This window comes from Anolis carolinensis, chromosome 4 (genome assembly GCF_035594765.1).
Source record: "Anolis carolinensis isolate JA03-04 chromosome 4, rAnoCar3.1.pri, whole genome shotgun sequence".
Classification (NCBI taxonomy): Eukaryota; Metazoa; Chordata; class Lepidosauria; order Squamata; family Dactyloidae; genus Anolis; species Anolis carolinensis.
The window spans coordinates 197,468,071-197,484,398 of NC_085844.1; the positions used below are offsets into that span (position 1 = coordinate 197,468,071).

At 39.9% G+C, this 16,328-nt stretch overlaps 1 protein-coding gene across 3 annotated transcripts in view; it reads left to right on the top strand.

The window, feature by feature from the left end:
• sox13 (SRY-box transcription factor 13) overlaps nt 1-13,833 on the top strand; it is a 73,530-nt gene extending 59,697 nt beyond the window's left edge. For 2 of the 3 annotated variants that reach the window (XM_003220368.4, XM_008109658.3), the window contains exons 13-14: nt 7,942-8,158; nt 9,119-13,833. In XM_003220368.4, the coding sequence (XP_003220416.2) occupies nt 7,942-8,158; nt 9,119-9,398 (497 nt within the window). In that variant the 3' untranslated portion in view covers nt 9,399-13,833. The remainder of the gene's footprint in view (nt 1-7,941; nt 8,159-9,118) is intronic. The other variant, XM_008109659.3, reaches the window with a different exon arrangement.
• The last annotated feature ends 2,495 nt before the right edge of the window (nt 13,834-16,328 follow it).

A 16,328-nucleotide genomic window follows, 5' to 3' on the forward strand; every position in this document is an offset into this window, starting at 1 on the left:
ATTTTAAAATACATTTTCCATAAATCATATTTCTAACAGTTTAATTTTTATTCTGGGTTATCCCCCAAGTCTTTATTTATACACTGGACCAAAACATCTTTTAGACACTATGTCCAACTCATAGCAATCTTCCTCTCCAGCCCAGTTGGTACAGTTCCTCGACGTTTCACTCTGCGGAGCATTCCAGAGGTTAACATGTTGTTGGGGACAATTACACTCATCCTTCCCAGCAGCACAATGAACTCTCTCTGTTCCAAAATGTCTTCCACGAAACTTCCAAGTGTCATTCAAGAAGTCTTGCGAAACATAGTCCAAGCACTTTTGTGGAACATCGAAAGCAAACCGCTGATGGTTAAAACTACCCATCTCTGCCGCATTGAAGTCCTCAGAACTCACTCCGCTGAAAAACAACCTTTGCCGGTTTCTCGGTTCGCTGCAATTGGCGATGACCCACAGGCTCAAAATGTCCGTCTTCTTCTTTCTTCTCATAGAGGTGTTGTTTGATCCCTTAGGCTCTCCTGCGCACAGCAACTTAAACTGACCAAATCTGGTGTTTTCCTGAGGTAAATTTTTTCCTGGGCACAACTGCTGACCATGCTCTGTACTTGTAGTGACTAAAGAGGTAACCACTGAGCAAATAGAGTCAGTCATTTCCCAAAATTCCCTCAGAAACTTTTCTTCTTCCTTCCCATCTTCATTGGGAACCACCTTGTTTGCTCTGTTAGCAACAAGCAACTTCATGTCACCATCTTTGTCTGATAAATCTTTTGTTATGGCACAGTCACTTTTTAAACCATTACTCTTCTTTATAACAACGGTCATTTCTCCACAATGCTCAAGTAAATCATTCTCATCAGTGACTGGCACTCCATCACCTTAGCTTGTCCTACTCCTGTGTCATTACAGCACTGAACAGGGATTTCAGCCACTGGTGACTCATTTACCTCAGCCACGCAATGAATTTCAAACTGCGACTCAGATAATTTCTTTTGGAGGTTTACGATTCCTCCATCTTTAGCAGAATCTTCTGCATGTTTAAATTGAGAGCTTACAAGATCCGTGGAGTCGTTGTTTTGACATAGCTTCAACTCTGAAGGATAAATTTCTACTTCACAGTACGTGAAATATTTGCCATGCTCCACAACCTTTCTCTCAATTGGTCTCTGTCCCTCTATACAGCCATACCAACTGACTAACTTAGTCCAGGCTGCAATAGGAATCAACTCATAATCCACTCTATTTATGCGATACTTTTTTAAAGTTTGAGTTTCTGAATCTTCAAAAAGTTTTGAGTTGTCAATGGGTCCTGGGTAGTGATCAGGCTTTCCTGCATAATACAGGTCCCAACTTTCAAAACCCACGTATCTCTACCACTTTTTGAACCACTTATAACCAATCAGGCACCAAGAATCCCCTGGTCACAATGGCATTTTCAAAAGTGGTGCGAGCTCAATCCGCTGCATCTCCACATCTGGCTTCAAATTGGCTATTATTCTGTCATTGTCAGCCTCCATTTTAGGAATCATACTGATGGGAGTGTCTAGTTGTGCCACCACAGAAGGCTGAGACAGTGTCAGCTTCTGTCTTTCCCATTCTATCTCCATCTTTTTCAACTCTGCCTGAAATTTTCTTTCTCTTTCTTGAGCCTGAAATTGTCTTTCTCTTTCTCTTTCCTCCATTACTAATTTCTTCATCTCTAGTTGATATTTCATCATCATCTCTGACATGGTGATCTTTTCCTGTCTTTTGGTGGCCATTTTCTTCAAATTTTACCTCAGTTTTTTCTATGAGCGATCTGAGGCACTAAATTAGGGATGCTATACGTATCCCACTACTTGCCGCCAAAATGTAAAGATGATGTGATAGGGAGGAATCGATGATGACTTTAATCAACTAGTTATTTATTATATATATATATTTATATAACCACTGGCACCAATAGAGGAGATGTCAGGCAGAGGATACTTATTCTTTTTAAGCTTTCTTTATTTCACTTTTGATGGTGCTGTTGCTTAGCTTAGAATATGAGTGTGACAGAGACTTAGATGGTTTTAAAGAACAAAAACAAGTTTATTTCATGTACAAAGCTTAGTGGTTACAATTTGTTTCTCAGAGTTAAACTTTCTTAATCTGTTGCAAATATAACTTATGAGGAATACACTTTCAAAATACTTGCTCCTTTCCCTTGAGCAGTCTAAACCTGATCATTTTGGATCTAACCGGGATTACTTTCCCTTTCTCCTCAGACTCTCCAAATAAACCTAAACAAGTCACCTAACTTGTTTAATTTAACACCACTAGAGATCTGAGTTCCCCTGGTTTCCTAAACTGGAACCAGTCCTTCCCCTGTGACTAAAAATCACAGACTGCCTAAAATAAGTCACCTTATTTTAGAATTGACTCAAATTCCCTCATTTGAGCCACCCTGATCCTCCACTTGAGAATCAGTCCTCACTGTAATTTCACCATTACAGACTAACCTGTTTTTAAAACGTTCCCTCCTTTTTCCTTCAAACCGGTTAGCTCCGCCCCCGTTGCTATGGCACCTGCCTCAGAATGCTAAGATGGTTACCTTCCTCCTTGTATTATCAACTCTAATACTTACCCATTTTAAACATAGCCAAACCTGACTGTTTAAACAAAATTAAACAAACATGTCATCCATAAATCAAAATAAAACACACACTTCTTTACACCATCCAGTTCACGTTCCTTCTGCCATGCAGGAAAAGCACAACCAAAGTACCCCATAAGCAGTGGGAGGGAAATAGCGTTTTGGACGCAAGGAAGAAGAGGGAGAAAGAATCTGGGCAGTAAATGGGGGGGGGGGGAGGCTTTTTGGGAGATGAATATGTATGTATGTATATAAACACACACACACACACACACTAGCTTGGGTACCCGGCAGTGCATGGGTTATTAGTAGAAGGCATTGTTTGTTTTGGGATGTTAGGTAATATCACTGAAGTTTGGTCCAGATCCATTGTTGGCTGGGTTCAGTGCTGTCTGATAAGGGTGAACTACAACTCCCAGATCTGAGGTCAATCACCCCCAAAGCAGGCCTGTATGCACAGTTGCCCGTGTTGGGTCTGTGTGCCAAGTTTGGTACAGATGTGACGTCAGCTGGGTTCAGTGCTTTCTGGATGCAGGTGAACTATAACTCCTAAAATCAAGGCCCATTCCCACTAACGTCTGCAGTATGTTCAGTTGGTTATGGGACTTCTCTGTGCCAACTGTAGTCCTAGTCCATTGTTGGTGGGGGCACAATATCAGTGAAGGTACGGCAAGTCCCATTATCTGTGGCAAGTTTTGTCCAGATCCATCATTGCTTGGGTTAACAGTGCTCTCTGGATGTAAGTCAAATGCAGCTTGTAAATCATGGTGAATTTTCCCCAAACCTCTTGCTCAGTTGCTGATCAATTCCTCTGTTAGCCATGTGCCATAGGAAGGGGTAGGAAAGGGTTAAGGGAGATGCAGTGGGTGGGGTCATGCAAATTAAGGAACCAGCTATTGGGAATTGTGGGAGCTGAAATCCTAAACTTCTGGAGCAGAGTTTGAGAAACACTCCTGTAGAAGAACCAGGGCCTGGCAATGTCTCTGGCTGTGCTGGTTGGAAGTTTCTAGGAGTTGTGGTAGAAAAAACAAGAGGAAGGCACCCATGTTCAGGAGTTCATAAGCATGAGAGTGACTTGAACAGTATTCAAGAGCTTAGAGCAGGGATGGCCACGTTCTACACACTTAGGATTACAGTTCCTACCAGCATCAGCCAGTGTAGCCAATGGGTATTGTTGTTCAAAGCTCCTCAAACTGACCAAATAGCCTACAGTGAATGACTTAATAGATCCAGTAGGTGTCGACTTTACAAGGTTTAATGTGAAAATACATTTGTATCACCTGTGTTGCCAAATGCTTTTACCAGCTGTAGTTGGCTGTTTCATTGGTTGAATGGAAACATTAATCCAAAAGAGATGGTCTAATGACTGAAACCACTCTTGATAGTGCTATTTTTGATTATTCCCAAAGCTTTTAAAAATCTAAGTAGGAAACCAACCCACTAGGAAGAAAAGCTCACTTACTACTGTATTATTTTCTACTTACAGGGAATTTTTTTTTAAAAAAACAGTTAGGAGAGCATTCAAAATGGCAACATTTTGCTTGAAATCACAAGTCCACTCTACTGTCCCAGGACCATACCACCTCATTCTTTTGTTCTTTTTTTGCAGTAACTTCCTTTCTAAAAGCCCTTAAATGAGCAAACATGTTCAGGCTTAGAGCTTTTAATTTTTTAAACAAACATTTTCTGTGCTTTTGAATTTCCTCAGCTTCCTCTGATTTTTGCTCCGATTTGCTCTTTAAGTGAAGCCTTCTCTATCTCTACAGCCTACATGCTTCCTGGACTTTCTTGTGGGAATCATGGTAAAGGTCATGCAGCCCAGGGAATTCAAATCAGCAGGGCAGCCTATTTTAGCCACTGCACCTGCTCACCATACCTTGTGCTGGAAAAAACCCAGAGAGCAGCACAGGAAGGTGACCAGAAAGGTCAGTTGGAGGGAGAGGTTCAAATTAGCTATTTGTAGGTAACCATTTCACCAGGGCTTGGCTGTCTCCCATTTATGCAGAGAAAGCAGCCAAGGCAAAATTATGTATCTCAAGAGTTGTAGCTACGGGCACCATATGAAGGCATTTCCCCAATAAGAAATTTAACTTCAGCCGGGAAACTTTCCTACAATCCCACTTCTAGCATTGCAGTAACTTTAGTCAAGCATTTAGAAAGACTGTTTATGCCTCTAAACAAAATGAGCAAACAAGTTTACAATGGGATGTGAACACAGCAAATACAGGAGTTCTAGGTGAGGACAAATTTCAGCATTTCAATCTCTGCAATGCTAGACATTTGTGGATTTAAACAAAAATGAATGCTATATTTTAAATGTGTGTTTTTAGATACAATAAAGCCTGCAGATTGTTTCTTTACATTTGGATATGCAATTTGTCAGTATTTGTTCTTTGGTACCCCAAATGAATCTCTTCTCACTTCATTTTATTTTATTTTAACCCCACCTTTCTTGCAGTACTGGTACCCAGATGTAGCTAAAACCACATAAAGAGGTGATATTAAAACACAGTCACACAGATTAAAACAATGCTTAAAAATTACAAGCACATGAGAGAAAAAGGTGGAAAATGTCTGTAAAAGACCGCTTCCTCATCAGATGCTCAGTTGTGAAAAATCTATTTGGATTTTTAAAACGTCTTTGCTAGTGATAAGAATTTAGAGTGCACTAACCTGGCCTCCTTTGGAAAGACTTCTACTGCCTGGAAGCAGCCATTGACAAATGTATGTGAATGCATATTGTAGTTGTTTTCTTAATTTGTTTATTTTATGGTGCTTGTATTTATTATTGATGTATTCTGATTGCTCTTTATGTGATTTTAATATGTTGTAAGCCACTTTGGGTCCCATGAGGGAGAAAAGTGGGATATAAATAAAGAATTATTATTATTATTATTATTATTATTATTATTATTATTATTATTATTATTATTATGCCCTCTTTCATAGTCTCAACTAATTTCCCTATGGGATGGTAGTACTGAAAGAAAGGGCTCTCCAAAACCTCCATAGTTTTGTCTAGGGAGATGCAGTCCTTTGCATTGTCTGGAACAAAATTTATCTGCACATTGGCGTTCACTGCTGACATGTGCAAATAATACATTAAGATCTTTTTAAATTGTTCACATGTAGCACCTGGAAAGTGTTTGTATTCTTTGCTGAAGTGAACTGAAAATCTTTTGTGAGGCGTAAAAAAAACAATTGTATATTACTTTTGAAAGAAACATGATGGATGTTATGTTTTTAAAAATGAGATGATATGCTTGATTTCTATCTGATCTATTATTTGCCCAGATGGGATATGGATGTACAGCTTGTACTCCACTACAGTCCATTAGCTGTATACAGTGGTCTGCCGGGCATTTAACAACCAATTTTGCAGTTCTAAGCAGTCAGCATGCATATGGTCTCTAGTGGACTTTTTCTTTTCTCTGTTTAGTATGTTGGGTCAGGGATTGTTCAGACCTAACTTAACCAGTGTAGAATTGTACCAAAATTGGAAAATGTTAAATTTTGTGCCCACGATCCTCTTTGCCAGATTAATTCTGAGAGTTGACATATATAAATAGGCCATCGTCTTTGGAATTTCATAGACTCTTAATATACTCCTTGAGTGATATGAGGAATAATTGTACAGTATTTTTCTATCCAGTTTAGTTTCTTAAAAAATACAGTGCCATCTTGTCATTGGATTGGATCTGGGATTGTTATTCTATAGCATAGTGATAGAAATCATGAATGCAATCCAGTAAGGCTCTTTATTATAGTAAAGAGCAGCTATTTTCCAAGGTTCCTGTTACATTGAATTTTCAATGGACTGGAAGGGCAGATGTGAGGAGGAGGAGGAGGAGGAGGGCAAAGGGATACCTGTTTCCTTCAGCCCAGTTGTGTGTATCTAAATCTGGCCTGAAAGCTGTTGCTTGTTTTAGGGAGATTCTATTCTAGTTTGGAGAATTAATGGCCAGAGCACGGAAGTAAGATCTTACAGGGAATTGTGAAACAAATTCCTTGGCTGCTAATAAGACTATAGTGTCTTTCCTTTTCTGAAATTTCACAATGATCATGCAACCATTATTTGGGGGTAAGACAAAACAATTCTTTTTAGTCATACTTCATTAGTTGTGTAGTGTGGTTTCGTAATAAAGAGGCTGCTATGTGGTCCCTCTATAGTGCTTGGAGGAAGGATTACTCTATTTTTAAAAGCATGACCTTTCTTCCTCTGTTTGATTCCATTAATTACACTTCTGTACAACTGACAAGGATAAGCAAAAATTACATTAACTAGCCAAACAAATACATTGTAACATTATAACAAATCTTTTCCCTCCCCCTACCTCTCATCTCTGTACCCACCATCCATGACCTCCGTCACTACTCACGGTGAATCCCATATATCTAATAAAATCTACCCTTATAACTACTTTAGTAAATTCCCCTGTGGCTACTTTAAAGTCAGCATTTGTCTTTCATGCCAAATACTAAAATGCCAGCCTCCATTTTTTGGCAAATTCTTCATTATTTCCTCCTTGGATAGACAGCTGGGGCATTTGAATATAGTCCATGATGACTTTTCTCTCCAATCCTTTTTAGATAGTTCTTTTTCACCTTTTCAAGATTTTCCTATTATCAATCTGGCTGCAACAAAACTATATTGATAAATTTCTTCACCCCTTTCCTAATTCTCTCTTTGAATATTCCTAGAAGGCAAATTTCTGGGTTTTTCTTAATCTTATTAGTAATAATTTGTTTGTTTCCGTAATCACATTTTTCCAAAAGTCTTGTACTATCCTACAATTCCACCAAAATGTGCCTTTCTGTACGACCTTTTTCCTCAGTTTGATTCCATTCATTACACTGATACAAGTGTCCCAGATGTGTTGCTGCCACACATCTTGCTGCGTCAAACCACATCTCATCCCTTTCCAAAATCCTTTGCATTTCATCAGTGTGCAGGTAATGCTGCTGCAGTTCTTATTGGTGTGTTACCTCAGGTCCCTCACTAGCATCATAGATGGAATCAGATCAGTAGGAATGAGTAATTATTGCCTATCATACCTTAGTGATTTAAAAAAAAACTGCTAAAAGGATGTTCAAAGACCTGCAAATTATTTAAACTGAATTTCCCATCTCAGATTAAATACATCAGTTGTCAGTTCACATCCCTTTGGTTTTGTCTTCTGTTCTCATTCCTATGGAATCCTTTTCTATTCTCCATTAAGAAGCACTGTTTTCATCTGCTCTAAGGATCATGTGGACTGTATGCCTGGAGTTCAAAGCAAAGTAAATGACAGCTAAACTTCTCTCTCACTTTTTGCTCTTCTTGGTAGGCTCCCGATGGAAGTCAATGTCGAACCAGGAAAAGCAACCCTACTATGAGGAACAAGCCCGGCTCAGCCGCCAGCACCTGGAGAAATATCCCAACTACAAATATAAGCCTCGCCCCAAACGTACTTGCATTGTGGAAGGGAAGCGGCTTCGTGTTGGCGAATACAAGGCACTGATGAGGAACCGGCGGCAAGACGCCAGGCAGGGCTACCTGATTGCGTGAGGCTCCCCAGTCCTTTCCTCCGGTCGCTCCCAAGAGCAGTCCTCAGAAGCAGGAGCTTTCTGTGGCTGAAGTCAGCTCTTGAGAAGACCATATTTGGACTACAACTCCCAGAATCCCTAGCTGGGAACCTGGGAGTTGTAGTGTACAATTTGGTCTATAGTTCTCAGAGTTGTAGACTAAAATGTTACTTTCCCAAATACTTAGAATATGAATATGCAGCTGATTTAGGAAGGCAACATACTACATCCTTTGCAAGGTTCCCATTTAGTTTAGCTGGACAATGTTCTTGATTCATGTGGTGAATTGCTGGTTTTACTGGCCCATATAAAGGCTTTTTGCTAGTTAGTATAGTGATATTTTCACCTGTATTCTTAAAAACTTTATCTCAGAGGATTTTAACTGTAAGCATATCAAAACCTCACTAACTTTGGAATAATTGCATTTGATTAAATATTTTGTCACATCACATCAACTTCCTTAGCTCTTTATAGAGGATAGGTATCTCTGAAAACCATTCTGGTGTAAGTGTGTAGTGGAGGATACTAGGTAGTGAGGGATCCAAAACATCCCACTTCCTGAAATTTTCCTTCAGTCTCTACATTTGTAGCATTGCAGTAACTTAAAACTTCAGTTTTGAAAATGTAGAAATATCATTCAGGCATATATCAAGAAAAGTGGCAAGCAAACTTACCAAGGGTATGCAGACATATAAAAAAAAAGTTCTAGGTGTGAATGAATTTCAGTGTTTCACTCTTTGCAATTCTAGAAATTTGGGAAATGAAGTAAAGTATAATTGTGGGAAGATTTCCCATTTGGAGGTACAATGTCCCCATTTTGCTGCTCCCCATAGCTGCACCCCAATGGCATATGTGATGGTAGGAGAAACATGATGAATGCAGGGAGAGATTTGCTAAAAGGAAGGTACACCTCTTATTGTATGTGTCTTTTCTTTCTAGGCCCCAGAGCAGTCAGATGCCACCTTCTGCTTCAGATCTCATGTACCAGCGGTCTGTTGGGCTTCAGCTAGCCCCACCTCTCATGGATCACTACTTGCCTCGTGGCATGGAGCCGGACATGCCTGTTATCGTCAACACACATAGTCTAAAGCCAGAGGAAGGAGATGGGATTGAGGACAGTCATTCAGTGCCTGATGGAGAAATGTACCATTATAGCGAAGATGAGGATTCAGAAGGGGAAGACAAGAGTGACAGCGAGTTAGTGGTTCTTACAGACTGAACTGATGGGTGTTGGCTGAGTGGGGAGGAATATCTCTGGGGTTGGGGGGGGGACTTCATCAGCCTCTTCCTCTCTTTCCAACTCATATAACTGGATGGACAATAATAGGATGGTTTTATTCAGGCTGTCTGGCTAAGAAAAATGAGAGGCCACAATCTTCTGTTACTGAGAAAGGCAGCAGCCCAACCAAGATGGTTGTATCAAATCTAATATTAGGATAGGGGCCGTATCTCAGTATTAGAGTACCTGTTTTGCATGCAGAAAGTCCCAGGTTCAGTTCCCAATGTCATCAGTGATCTATCCTGGAGAGCTCCTTACAGCCAGAGTAGATAACACTGGATTAGATGGACCAATGGTTGTTTTCAGTATAGGGCAGCTTTATGTATGTTAAATTTGGGAATCCTGCAGCCCTTCATATGTTGTTAATCTGCAGTTCCAAGCATTCTTATGGCTGGGTTGCCTAGATTTATTGGAAATTGTAGTGCAACAATAGCTGGAAGGTCACATAGTTCCCTCCCCTGCTTTATGTTTAACGTGGAGGTGGATTTACAAGAATTGGGTCCATACCCATGACATTTGCAGGACTTCTTGCTAATTCATCTTCTTTCTTGGAAGAGATATTGGATTTGCCCCACTATGTATACATACACCAGGTTTAGACTAGAAGAGTGATACATGAATGATTGAGAATGTTTTAATGCAGTTGGTGCTGAAATCTCTCTTTCCATGATAAGGGGCAGAGCTCTTGCCTTTTATGTTTAGGCATGGGGCTTTCAAACCTGCTTTGAAGTTAAATGAGAGGGAGGCTGGATGGCCATCTGTCGGGGGTGCTTTGAATGCAATTTTTCTGCTTCTTGGCAGGGGATTGGACTGGATAGTCCATGGGGTCTCTTCCAACTCTATGATTCCATGAGTACATGTATGGTGAAAACAAGAAGGAAGGATGAAATTCAGTTCAACAGATCCAGAAGTGATTCTCTGTGAAGCCACCATCTTTTTGAGTAATGCAAATGCCCTTTGTGTTTTCAGGAGTGAGATCAAAACTTGGCAAAGTCCATTCCTTACAGTTGAAATAGCATTTGTCTTCTTTGTAGCACTCATTTATGCTGGAGAAATCTTGCCAAGAAAATCTAGTGATAAGGTTTCTTTAGGGTTGCCATTGGTTGGAAGTGACTTGAAGGCACGTAGTAACAATTGCAAAGAAGCAGGTGTTCAGTGGTTGAGCAGTTCTTGGTTGGAACCTGTTGCTGCACTGTGCCAATTAATTCCACTGATATAGGTGGTGTCATGAAGAAAAAGGTTGTGGTTATAAAGAAGGAAGCAAGGCTTTGGAGAAACAGATTCCTTGGAACTGACAGTTTTTCTCTACCTTGCCTCACCACTGCTATGTTATTTGTATGTTAGGTGCCATCAAGGCAATTCCAACTTATGTTGATCCTATCAGTGTTTTCTTGACATTCTTTGTTCACTGGATGTTGGCCATTGCCTTCCTTTAAGCTAAGAGAGTAATGCTTGTCCAAGATCTCCCAGTGGGGTTCTATGGCTGAGTAGGGGTTTGAATCCTGCTCTGTTAGAGTCCTAAACCAAGATTTAAATCACTGCACCACTCAGACTCCAGCCATTGCTGTACAAGCTTGACAAAAATATAACCCACAAGCATAATGCACGAATAAGATGCCAGCCCTTGTGCCCATTCCTCATGTGCCTATGCTCTTTTTCTTTCCTCCTCTCAGTCTTTCCTCACTCCCAGCCACCTTTTCTTGACACTAGTGTCCATCCAGCTGAACAGATCCCTTTACCTGTTTCACATCCTGCACAGCTGTTCCAGCTTATAGTAGCTCCATACAGTTGCCACTCTCTGCTGACTTCTCTTTTTACTTTGCTTTAAAAAAACCCCGAATGTCTGGGCGGAACACTTGTTCCGGATGTCAACCAGTTCTACTTGTTCCTACTTCCCCTCCCTTTCCAACTTTACTTTGTCCTGTGTTTGTTTCTCTCTACTCCCACTGGTCCTGCCAGTAAATTCCCATGGAGCCATTTTTAGCTCTGGACTTGAATGAATAACAACGGAGGTCTCAAAGGGGCCCCTTTATATCCTTGGCAGCCTTGGCCCTGCTTGTAAATTAAGCCACTGCCTATTCTCCCTCCTGTGCTTCTTGCCTGCCAGTTCTCGGTATGCACGGCAGGAGAGGAGGCCTCCTCGGCAGCATCAATGCAGTCTAACTAGGTTCCTTAGGGACAAAACTTGAAACCTCTGGGAATTCATATGAAATGAGAAATTTCATTGGATTAATCTGATTATTAAAATAACAAATTAGGGCTTTCAATAATTGAAAATCCACACACACATCCCACTTCAAAAGATGGTGATGCTCATATCCACAACACGTTATTTGCTCTCTTATTGTACACTGGGGTTCAATTCACAATACAATTGTAACCATTGCTAAAACACACATAATCACCTAAAACATCCTGCAAATACACATATTAAAACATATTTCTACAAAATACATATTAAAATACACAGAACAAAGATTAAACATAAGACACAAGCTTAAAATTCATGATTAAAACTGGCTATGTCGATTCTACTTTATCTATTATTGATGCATTCTATGAAATTCTGGATTTTGTAGTTTTGGGAAACACTAGAGTTCTCTGGCTAAGAATTCTAAACACCTTTCTAAGTTACAAATCTCAACAGTGACATGTTGTTATTAAAGCAGAAATAAAAGTGACATAGTGCAAAATGATGTACTGCAAAAAAGTTCTGAGTCGACTGTGTAGGATACTCTTGGATTTGTTTTATCAGCTCCTGCTCCTTTTGTGGCTTTGGCTAATGTAAATTAGCTAAACCAGAGAAATAGAAGGGCATTAAGGATCTTTTAGTAAATTTATGTGTGATTTATGGTAGATTGGTGAAGGTTTCTGATACCCAATGCATAAAAATGAGAACTACTGAAATGATTAAATGATTAGGGTATCCAGGAGTGGATTTACAATGAAAAATAAAGTTCAGTCCAGTTCAGGCACTGGTAATACTTTTTAGTGCTCAGAGATTTCTTAATCTTTCATTCTGAGTGCATATCACACTTGGATTGAATAAACTTTTTTAAAAAAGGGATGTCTGAAAAATCCAACATTTGTCCTTTACCCCCATGGCCAGTAAAGAGCACTGGGGATTTAGAGGGTCTGTCTCTTTAAAATTATATATAAACAAAAGTGTGTGTGCGCGCGTGTGTTTGCAATTGCATATGATCTTTCCCTATATTTTTATTTTCTAATCATATTTGGATGAGTCTCTTCAACATTTTGTGCATTTCCATTGGCCTTTGACTATTTTCTAGTGAATACCTGTACACTGTATATGAATGTTTTAAAATCTCAAAATGGAAAGCTTTTGCTCTCTACTGGCAGAAGCTGGAATGGCATCAAGGCAGCTAAATTGGTAGAGGCCCTGGGATTACTCTCTCCTGTTCCCACAGTAAATACGTAATCTTCTCTTTGGACAGGATGGTAGTTTCCTTCCTTATGTTTTGGAGAGAGAAGTAGACCTACTAATAATTTGCAGGAAAGAAGGTTGCTTTTATATGCTACTTTAAATTTCAGACCATTCCTCTCTTATAGTATCATATTTCAGTTGAACTAAAGTGGAAATGGACGAGACAGATGTAAGTAGAAGTGTCTTTTTCTGAGATTCACCTCCATTTCCACTTTTAATAGGAAGGAAAGATATTTTCAAGAAAATTCCCTAGTCATTTCAGAAGAGTTCCTCTTTGGGTAAATTTTAAATGTTAAAGTGATAGTTTGGGGATTCTAAGAATGGAACTCCAAAAAAAGCAATGTTTCCAAGCCCTGCTCAGATGCTAATAGGAGAAACTAATCTTAGGGTTAGCTAGGAAAAGGCTGATGGTCTGTTCTCTTCTTAAGAACAATACATTTGTTGCCAGGGTTCTCAACTCCATTGTCTGCTTTTTTTGTTATCTTGTCACCATTCCTGGGAACTTTGTTAGCTGCTTTGGCTCCCCTCACTTGCTTGTGAAAGAGCCACATTTATTCCTCCCATCCCTATTATTTATTTGTCTCGTTTACATCAAAGACAACTTTGCTAAAAATATGGTGTTGCAAGAGAATCATAGATAGAATGAGTTTGTTGCTCTCTTGGGCAGAAGCATCTTGGGAATGGGTTAGGCTTTGCCCATTCCTGTTGTTACAGACTTGCTCTTTCCCTCACTACCCCACCCACCCTGGTGTGCTTCCCCAACTGGCTGCTGTTTCATTTTGTTTCTTCCCCAACTCTAAAATGCCTGTACATATAGATAGAGCTTTATTTTGTTATTAAGATTAGTAACTTAACCTGTATATTTCAACGTACATGTTTATAGTAAGTTTTTGTTTTCTTGGTACAATAAAAAGAATGTTTTGGAGCAGAGACCTGAAGCCCTTGTCCCTATTCTTTGAAGATGCTTTTCTCCCACAGCGGGCTGCTGGTGATGTTTCAAAACTCAAGAATTATGTTGGAAAAGACAAATCCGCTCTCCTTGATAAATATGATAGAATGATAGAACTGCCTAAATGCTGTAGGTTTGAGCCCTACAGCCCGATTAAAGGTATGTTCACATTTGAAACACTATATTCAGTGGGACTTACTCCGAGGTAAGTGTGTATACCATTGCAACCTGACAATTCTTGTTCAGTAGTAAGTGTGTTTATGGTTGGAGCCAGTTCAAAGCACAATGACATCCTATGAACTTCACTCCTATGAGGCATGCTCAGGGCATTAAAATGTTTGAAATCTCAAATCTATACTTTTATACAAATATGCCCACATGCAAATATTTGAATGTCTGTAGTTCAAGAAAAGGATTAAAGAAAATTTTCATTTGGGAAGAATTCTTACTGAGAAGGATGTCTCTCCCCCTTCCAAAAAACAAAAACCCTTCAACAGCAATGCCTCTGGTTAAACCATGCACATACAATGAGCAGCAGGATTCTTGAAAGTGTTTTCCGATTTGCTATTTCCAGCTTCAGCTCTTTTGTGAGGATGGCAGGTGATAGTCTCATGATTCCAGAGTCATGTAGCAGTGGGCAGGGAAGACCATAAAGGCTGCTGGTGCTGAGCAGCCTATTTCTCTAGTACCGTACTTTCTTCCCAGCCATCGTGCGTCAAGTCTTTTCCCTCTTGCTGCAATCACACTGGTGTAGCATACCACAGGATTCTCAGTTCCCATGATGCTGAAATTTCTCTATGGCTGATAGGGCCAATGCAAGCTGGTATTCTAGATGTACTACTTTATATAACCACCTTTGTTGCATAGCTATGTAGTGTCACACTTCTCCTCCTCCATCTGCAGTAAACAATAGGGATCTCTTATCCTGTTGATCTGGACGCAAAAGATTGATGATTTCTCTCCATTTCCCCCACCAATCTCTTACTCAACAGTCAGAAGCAGAATCCCTATCACAATTCCTCCTCACATGGGAGGCTGCTGCTTGCCCACAAAAAACCGTATTTAATCATCTAGAGCTGATGTGGTCTATCCAATGCACTTTTCTGAATCAGCACCCTAAAAACAAAGACACAAAGGTGCCCCTGCTTCCAGGTGCCACATGGAATGGCTCCACTCAGGGAGGGGGGAGGAAGAGAAGATGTCAGGAAGCTTGTCACACCTTTCATGGGTAGTCGGCCTTTCACCTCCTGACATTCCCATTGCCTCAGCACTATAAGTGGGTGTTGTGAGACCAGTCGCTCTCATTGCAACAGTGTAATAATGGTGAGGCCGCGAGCCATATTTTAGTTGTTGGGAACCACTGCCCTACACTATTGTGTATGTAAATATGAATATGTTCTGAATGCATAACTCTTGTGTTACTCGTTTATAACTGCAATTATAAATTCCACCCATATTTAACTCAGGGCCTGAAGTGAGTTTGCAACACTGAAGGCCAGAAGCTGCCTTTCTTTTGTCAGAAATTGCAACCAATCTTGTAAAACATAACAGTTGCTTCCAGCAAAGATAATATGCCAGAAAATGTTAGCTTTGTCCTCGTAAAGCATTAGTTCATAGCTTATGGCATATATTGTGGTGTGAGAAAGATGAAATATGATTGAAGTGACAAGTCTTGCATTCTGGTATTTTCTGGCAAACCACTGCTGGAAATAGTCACACAGAGATGGTTTGTTAATGGAGTAAGGAGTGGAGGAGAGGATTCCTGTGGTCTCTTCTTGTCAGGGGTACGGCCATTTGTGTTTGCTTCCTAGGTGTTGTGGTGACAGTTTTATCCTCTTAGCTATCCCAGAACTAGCCACTTCAGGACAACAGAGAAAAATCATAGAAAGCTGTTGGGTGGTTGTCAGAAGCTAGATTGGTTAGTGCCTACTGATGGGTTATTCCAGTGTAGATAGTTTGGGCATTGCAGAACAAACTTCCCAACACTAATCTTTTTTGCTGGCTTATGGTGCAGTTTGCAGTTCCACCAGTTCCTCAAACAACCCAGTTGGTTCTTAGTTTACCATACTTCAATCTCAAAGCTGGAGAAAAGGAACAGCCTTGAAACTAGTTTCTTTCACTGTGTAATAGGATTTTGGCCTATGTGATCTGGTGGTGCTTCATGTCCATTACCACTCATGGCTTGAAATGTTAAAAGGAAATCACTCCTATTATTTGCTAATATTTGAAAAATTCATCATTATGACTCATTACAAAAAGTGACTCAGCATTCATAGTGTTCCTCATTATTTTTTCATTACTGGAAATGATGTGTGTGTTTGTGTGTGTGTAATCCCTGAGAATTGATAAGAAAAAAAAAAACCTGAAAAATTCTGTTAAAATACAGTATCTTGGGAGAAATCCTTGAAAAAAATAACATTGAAAAAGATAACTCAACAAAATGACACTGTTATATTCAAATATGGGGCATATTTGT